The sequence below is a fragment of the Carassius gibelio genome, chromosome A6, assembly GCF_023724105.1.
Source record: "Carassius gibelio isolate Cgi1373 ecotype wild population from Czech Republic chromosome A6, carGib1.2-hapl.c, whole genome shotgun sequence".
Lineage (NCBI taxonomy): Eukaryota > Metazoa > Chordata > Actinopteri > Cypriniformes > Cyprinidae > Carassius > Carassius gibelio.
In genome coordinates, this window is record NC_068376.1 from 31,019,110 (window position 1) to 31,027,755 (window position 8,646).

The window sequence follows — 8,646 nt, forward strand, 5'->3', positions numbered from 1 at the left end:
AATGAAAATATGATCTAAGAACCCATTCAGTTGTAAAAAAAACGCTACATATGAATATTTTCGGAACATTCCAAATGTACAGTTTTTTTTTTTGAATGTTCTAAAAATTGTATCATTTTGCAAACATTATGGAAGCGTTACTTTTGAATGTTTCCTAAAAGTTCTGAAACAAGCAGTAACATTTTAAAAACATTAGACAAACGTCCAGCTAAAAGATTAGAAAAAAACATTTTATGCTAATGTTATTATTAAATACCAGATAACATATATAATATAACGAGATGATTTTCTCTTTAATTATAATTTCTTAAATTAATGTTTTTTTTATAACATACAAAACATAAAAGCTTAAAAGAGAATGCCTTATTGTTTTTATTTTATTATTGGCTTTTTGATAAATTGCTGTCAAAATGTCATCTGCTAAATGCATAAATGTAATCACATTTTCAGCAGAAACAACTATATTGTGATAAATACAGTTATCCAGCATTAAAATGACTTAATTAATTACGTGAGCAATCTCACAATGAAACACACATCTCCTTCGACTCTTTTACGGTCTCAGTCTCTAAATGTTTAAAATGCATTTTTAAGGAAGTTTCTGCAGAAATAACTACGTTGTGATATACAGCATTAAAATGACTTATATTTTGAACCTGATTAATTTTGTCAACTATCTTCTGAGACACTTTTACTGTCAAGTTTTAAACCGATGAAATTTTTTCCAACAGAACGTATATCCTGATATATCGTTACTCATAATTAAAATCATATAAATTTAACCAGCAATCTCACAACTGTAAAAGCATATCTTCTGAGACACCTTTACTGTTCCAGTCTCTAACAGTTTACAATAGAAGAGTTGAGCAGAAATAACTATATTGTGACATGTAGAGTTATACAGCGTTATAATTTCATCCCAACTGATTCTCACAGTGGAACACACACATCTTCTGAGCCACTTTAACTGTCCCAATCTCTGTTCCTTTCTTTTATTCCTCCTCGTTCTCTCTCCTGCTGCGTCTGACGCCTCAGTTCTCTCGTTTGGGGAGCACCACTAATAAACCTTGGAGCCTGGACTCCTCGCTGTCTCGCTCTCGCTCAGATCTCTCTGATTTCTTGCCCAGTTCTCTTCTGTTGTCCAAAATGACAAGCGACTTTTTCTTACTCTCTCTCTCTCTCTCTGTGTCTGTCGTTTTCTCGCATTCTGCCCACTGTGACAAGACTGTGCCAGACACACACACACACACACACACAGCTGGACCCCAGCTGCCTACAAAGTCTGGGGTTTGAAAATCAATGAAGGCGAATGAAGAAAAAGGGAAAAGAGTTTAAATAAACTGGCACTTGAAAAAAGAAAACACAAGAGGCATTTGAAAGAGAGAGAGAGAGAAAACACGTGCAGAGAGACAATAGGCAAAAGGAAATGAGCTGTAACTGGACCACTACGTCAAAGACCATTCGTAATCGCAGATAACAAAGATGTGACATTGACATCTTGCTTTAAAATGCCTCAAATCTGATGTCATCCAATCCCAAAGTTTGGGATTGAGTTGTGACTCCCGAGCTGTGACAAACGGGAGTGATGCGGACGCCACCCTGGAGTCAGCTGGTTTTATAACACAGCACGTCACTTAATCCTCCGTAGAAAAGACCTTCCTCTCGCTATGGAGGATGATGTTGTCGGACTGCACAACATCTGTGGATCTCGTGCTCATTTTGCAAAGCGTTTTCTGTCGCTGGTCAGATGAAAGCGTTTGGTCTTTTTTGAGTGACACCGGCAAAACACAAAACTAAAGAACGGAAAAAAATGTTTAATTTCATGCTTTCAGACGAAATACAGTTGCCCAGCTATCAAACATATGTTCTAAGAACGTTCTGCTAATGTTTTCTAAATGTTTGAAAACTTTTTTAATGATCATGCGAATAGCATGGGAACATTCCATTGCAACATTGTATCATTTTACAAACATCATGAGAATGTTACTTTTGAATGTTACTTTTGAACATTCCGAAACAAATAGCAACAATTGAAAAATGTTAGGTGGATGTCCACATAAAAAGTTTTGGAAAAATACATTTTGTGTTAATGCTTTAAGAACATCATTTAAAAGCAGATCATCTGAACAAACATTCCATTGATGCTACTTCAAGAAAAACTGCTCATAACTCTGAGATTTATGATAGTCATAGTTGTGAGAACATTCTCTGTTATCTGGACTATCCCACTGTCCACTATCTGCCACATTATCACACACACACACACACACACACACACACAGATAATCTGAATCAGCACTGTTTAACACTTAATAGTTTAGAAACAAGCTGTTGAGCCATGAAACAAGCAATGAACGCGCCACGTTCCAGAGAAATCTCTCTGCGCTTGTTGCGATTGTGTTTTCTCTCATCACAATCATCTGTTTTGCACATGCACACACAAACACACACACACACACACACATTTTTGTTAAAGAACAGAGAGGGTGACATAATGTAAGGCTGCGTGATCTACAACATTTTGCATGTCACTCCAACATTTTTTGACAAAGTCATTTATTGAAAACACAGATGCACAAACACACCTTACAAATAAAACAAAGACATTTGAACTAAATCAACAGATGTCATGCTGAAGATGAAGACGGCCAGTGTTGTGTTTGTGGTCAGTTAGTGGATGATGACAACAGTTCATGTGATTCTCTAAACCTGTGTGAAACTACTGCATCTCAAGAACTAGCTTTACTGAAGTGTTAATCAAGCTTTTCAGATTCAAATCAGACCACTTTATATGGAAGTGACTTAAAATGTCAAGTCTTTTTTTTTAATTTTGATGACTTAGGCTACTTGTAAGACTAGTCGAAACTCCTAAAAAAAGAGGTTGCAAAAGGGGGTTTCTGCAGCAATGCCATAACAGAACCATTCTTTCCTAAATTAACCTCAGTTTTTTCATTTTAATAATCTAAAGGAACTTTTTTATAGATAAAGAAACGTCTATACAATGGAAAAGTTCCATGGAACTATCAATGCCATAAAGAAGACTTATTTATAAGAGTGTAAGCATTTTATACAACCACTCGCTGACTTCCTACATCCATTGAAAGCCAGCGGATTCAAACACATTACACATGAAGAAAAGTGATGCTGCGGCAGAGAAAAGACTGACTGAGCAGATGACACTTTGAAAGTTTGGATATTTAAATGACTTCCACTCTATTCATCATGTAAACTGACCACGGATGGAACAAAACAGCTCAAAACTCTCCTATTTATGTTACTTTTTCACACATCAGCAGCTAATAGAGGAATTAGGGAAGCTAGTTTATAATCAGTAGGGTCACGACTCAAAGCTATATATATATGAGTTTGTGTGTGAGGTGACACAGTGCCCGTTAGCTCTGACCATCACACACGGTGCGAGGTCGACAGAAATGAGGAAGCTGTCTAACCACACACACACACACACACACACACCGTCCTGCATGCATGTAAAACCAAACGCCTTCAGTCATGTATAACACTACAGCTGTCAAGAAACACAATCACTCAGACGGTCCAGCAAAGCTCTTTCACACTTCTTCTTCTAAACCACTTATATATCGCATCTCTGGAACATGCAATAAACGCCGTGCACGATTGTCCCAGATTGTCTTGCATTCATGGGTATCAACACACAATCGAAAAACAAATGTGAAATCTGAAACGTATTTGTTCATTGAGTGTGACTTCTGTGGGGTATACATATAACCAGCAAGTGAAGATGGTTGGTCAGAGCTTGAGATGTAACTATAGAGCCAAACAGAGCGACTTTTCTTCAAGAAAACCAAAGGTAACGAGTTCATTTAATCTTATTTACTGAGAAATCTCATTATTAAAATGTCAATTCAAAATAATAGACGGGCTGCAGGCTTTCTGATTTGCAATTTCAAGTTATAAAGTATTAATGCAATTTCAACATAAATGTAAATTAAATAAGCATTTTAATTATTGATTGCACTATACACTTTACAACAATTTCACAAGTACCATACGCCTAAGAGCAAACAATAATTTTAAAGTCAGCTGTAATCTTATAAATCTCTAATATTAGAGTAAAACGAAATCACTGTTCTTCTTATTTAAACGACTTATTTATTTGACAAATACAAATCGAAACGATTTTCTGTTCTTCAATAATAAGACACGAGGATGTGAGGAAGTAGAACAAATGCAGTGCAGCGGAATGTTGTAAAACTCAATGAAAATGTGATGCTGAGGACGGCAGAAATGATGCAAAGAAGACCGCAACTTCTGCAAACTTTAAAGCTGACAGTCAATGCAAGAAAAGAAATGCACGAATGTATTAAAGTTATGCAAGGGTCGGGTACGCATGGGCTTTTCGTGGATTTATAGTTTAGGACGTGCTGTCCAGCTTCGTGCGAATCCAGTTTTTCTAGAGGAATGAATGAGCGCTGAAATAAAGCCGGACTTAGGGACTTCGAAACTTCAGAGAGGTTCGCCACTGACCTTGGTTTCTCCGCGGGTTCGCCTGTTTCCTCCGCTTTCCTCTGCTCCTCTCTGCCATGTCGTGGCCGTGTTTGCCCGGTGAGCGCGCGGGTGAATGACTGAAGCGTCGCTCCGCATCGCTCGCGCCCTGCAGCGCGTGACTGCGGCGGCGCTCAACCCCGCGTCGCGTTCAGCAGCGGCTCTGGTGATGTCATCGGAGGCAGGTCTGCTGTGTCAGCCAAAGAAAGGAGAATTGAAGAACTCAAAACGCGTGGTGTTACAGTCTTATTAAGAGAAAATTACTTTCATGTCTATTTTTTTATTTTTTGGTCATAAAGACAACCGCTATAATGTATCTTATATAGCCCATGTAGTGTTACTAGCCATATTTTAGGTAGGCTATGCGTTGATCTTTTCTAGTGTGCATGCGAAAAATGTAATCAAATTAAATATGCGTGTAGTTTAATGCTTGTTTTTGTATTTAATAAGCGTGAGACGTTAATAGCTATATGCAACTCAAATATTAGGTTTGCAAAAGTGCTTCAAGTTTACATTTTTGATCATTATATATATAGCTAATGTACACATAAGCGAATATTTACCATTTTAAAAAAGGCACCCACAATGTAAAAATAGGAGTATTTTTTTGTTTTTGCAATAATAGGCCTTAGTTAGATGTTGTTATTTAGTCGTATACATGCACCTCACTATTGTAGTACATTATAAAACATTATGCAATAATAACGCATTGAGTGTAAATTAGTAAATAATTTTTTATTAATATTATTAAATGCATGCCGTTTTGTACAGTAAAGCCCTCCGTACACAGATAAACACTTGCGTGGCACGTTATATTCCACTTTTAGAATATTACCTTTATTTTAGTGGTTAAACGTTGCAAACGCTCTTTTAATGTACAGGACAGGTAGGCGTTTTATTGGGATCCATCGCACCTGTTCCCGCCTCCCCGCCCCCTTTCCCCTGTTGATCGCTGTAGGAAGTATTGTATTGTCACCTCTTTTGTGCTAGTAATCGAACGGTAATCTGTTTAGCAACTGAAAAAGAAAAACATCAGAAAAACTCAAACACACCGTTGCAGGACCCCTACTTTGGCATTCACGCGCACCAACCCCCACCTGAACGCGCAGCGGTGCCGGAGCGCGCAGTGTCATGATAATGCCCGCGTAATACTTCCTGAGGTGCGCGAGGTAGGGTGGACCTTGAATCCCTAAACACTCCCAAATAAATTACTTTTTCTCTTTTAAATGATTTTAATGGTTAAGTAGGCTAATACTGTTTTGTATTTAATTACATCTTAATCTGCCTCTTGTTAATTAATATTAATATTTATATAAATGTCGTTTTGTTTGCATGCATTAGCCAAAAACATTGATTTTAAATAACACACCATATGTGATATATTACAGTATATTGCCTTCTCTTTGAAAAAGATCGATTATATTCATGTTGTTTTGATTATGTCTTGACTCGCGCCAGAAAAAAAAGCGCGGTAAAGGATTCTGAGGGGAAAATACGTATCTTAATTGTTGTTTTTACAACAGCCTGCGGATTCCTAATTTTTGTCTGGAAAATATATATATATTTATATCTTACAGACATTACAAGAAAACCCTCAACACTAAATATTTCCACAGGATAACCGAGATTTCAATGAAAATTTTTTGTATGGTTTGCTTCGATATTTTGCTTATATTAGCATAAACGTCGTAAATTATGCTACGTTGTAAGACTTGTGTGATTTTTAGGCTACTTCCTTTATACCGTTATTATTTTAATGTGTCTTGTGTACAATCCAGCAAAAACACGATTGGAACCACATTACAGTGGTTATATAAAAAAGTTTGCACTTCCATTGAGAAACAGAATGATTAGCTAACGTTACCATATTTTACACGTGTTACCATGTATTACCATGGTACTCATTTATAGCGATTTATGTGCATTTTTAAAACATTTAGCAAAGTGCAAATATGTCTTTTTTGTTTAATAGTCTGCCAAATGTTTGTTTAGGGTATACAACCTTATTAAAAAACGGCATCTTACCACAGTACATTACTTATATCAGAAGGTAATAGTACTTTCATTTCCATCGAGGAACAGAATGATTACCTACCATGGTATTTACAAAGTACTCCAAGGTACTGACGATGTATGAATCGTGGTCATTTTTAGTAGTCAACCCTGTGCATTTAAAAGGCAAAATGCTAAGCATTTGTATTTTTTGGAACATAAAATAAAGGGTTTCAGGTGTAAAAAGCCAAAGAAAAGAAAAGGTTAAGGTATGAGAGGTCACAGCCCTTTTGTCCAAGAGAGGAAAGGAGATGGAATGGGTCATAAACCTACACCCTGCTGGGGATCTTAGATGAGAGGAGTAAAGGAGGACTCAAAGAAAAGCTTCATTTACCTCTTCACCTCTGCCCCTAAAGATGATGGTAAATGTTTATACATGAACATTATAAACAAGGTAATGTTGTCTCTTTAAATGCAGACAAATAGTGCAGTTTGCTCTGTGCAGTGAGCCTAAAAACAGCCAATAAGTGCAAGAATCTGGTCCCAAACACCTCTGTACTTACTGAGGGACGCCCAAGGGTGGGGTGTCCCATGGGGTTTCCAGTACACACGAGTTTGGCAGAGGTTCAGACAGAGAGCAAAGGGAGGAGTCTTCCTTAACAGCATATTAAACAGGAGTTAATTATATGCCAACCTTTGTGACAAAGAGAATAAAAAAGCCTCGACTTGAATGGCGAACCAAGAAAAGAAAAGTCATTATGCTGGTTTCACTTCTTTGCATGTGAAAACCTCAGCGCTTATTTAGCCATTTCCATTTGTATCAGCAACCTCAGCTCAGTAGATTGTGGCTTAAGTCAGGCTGTAGATCTGAGCTCTGTTAAACCTCTGCATTCTCTCTTTAGAAATCAGCTGAAGGCTACGTTCAGCAGATGTTAATTTTAGAACGACTAGAATGTTTCCTTTGCATCTGCTCAATGAGAATTGAGTGCATATCATAGTAAGTGTTTGCACTGATTAGAGTGTCAGAATTTATATGCATCAAAAAAATAAACATAATTTATTTTGTTTAATGAATTTTCAAGTTTAAATAACGTAAACAATTTTTAATTTTTTTTGTGCAAAATGACAGAACTGCTCAACACTACTCATGATTTAAAGAATCATTCATGCACAGCGCAAACAGTGCGGGACGGCTTCAGTTCTTGGGGTTACCCTAAGTATGAGCAAAAGTAAATGGATCCTTGCCTGACTATAAACCACTAATGATGAAGGAGGGATAGTGTGAGATGAGAAATGGCTAATAGTGGTCAAGGATGGAAGCGAGGTACAGAGTGAAAGGAATAAGCGGAGACGATCAGTCAGTTATAACAGATGGGAGACAGGGAGAATTGAGTCAGCGGAGTTGGCGATGGTGATGTCGAGGGCAGGTCTTCACTGAATTCATGCCGCACACAGTATTAGATCAGTGGGGCCGAATCAGGGTACCAGGGACCGGGAGCCACAGCATTGTACACTCAAACACACACACACTGGCATGTAGTGCAGGAAAATCTTTCTTTTGATCTTATAATCAGGGACAGGGAAAGGGCAAGTATGGAGAGGATTAGCTTTGTCACAGAGATTCCAGCATTAGTGTGCAAAATGTTCTTTTGTAGCTAAAAGGAGGAGGGATCTAATATGCCAGTGTAACATAAACCCTGTGTGTGGCTTTCAAGACCTCACAAAGACCATGAGCTGTAGATTTGACGCCATCTAGTGGAAATATGACATGTTTCTGCCTTAAAATTACAAATTAAAAAAATACAGGCTATGGACACCATTTAGGAGGCATTGAAAATGCACAAAAATGTCTTGTGATGTCTGAAATCTTGTTTTTTTCACCCAGTTGAGAGAGTAGTACATGGATCAGGGTTGTTATAGTTAAAACTAAAAAAAAAATGTAAATACAATAAAATATAAAAACCTATTTTAATGCAGCTAGTTAAACTTGATGTACCACTAAAATAACTAAATCTGAAATAAAAACTAATAAAAATGACAAAACAACAAAATAAAAACTAATTCAAAATATTAACAAAGCTATAATAGTAACTCATGGATATGCACAAAGAAACATAACACAACACGTAA

The 8,646-nt window shown here is 37.1% G+C and overlaps 1 protein-coding gene across 2 annotated transcripts in view; it reads right to left on the minus strand.

The window, feature by feature from the left end:
- LOC128016070 (zinc finger E-box-binding homeobox 1-like) overlaps positions 1 to 4,690 on the minus strand; it is a 33,851-nt gene extending 29,161 nt beyond the window's left edge. Inside the window, exon 1 of one of the 2 annotated variants that reach the window (XM_052600434.1) lies at positions 4,507 to 4,690. In XM_052600434.1, coding sequence (XP_052456394.1) covers positions 4,507 to 4,564 — 58 coding nt within the window. In that variant the 5' untranslated portion in view covers positions 4,565 to 4,690. The remainder of the gene's footprint in view (positions 1 to 4,506) is intronic. The other variant, XM_052600432.1, reaches the window with a different exon arrangement.
- Positions 4,691 to 8,646: the final 3,956 nt, after the last annotated feature.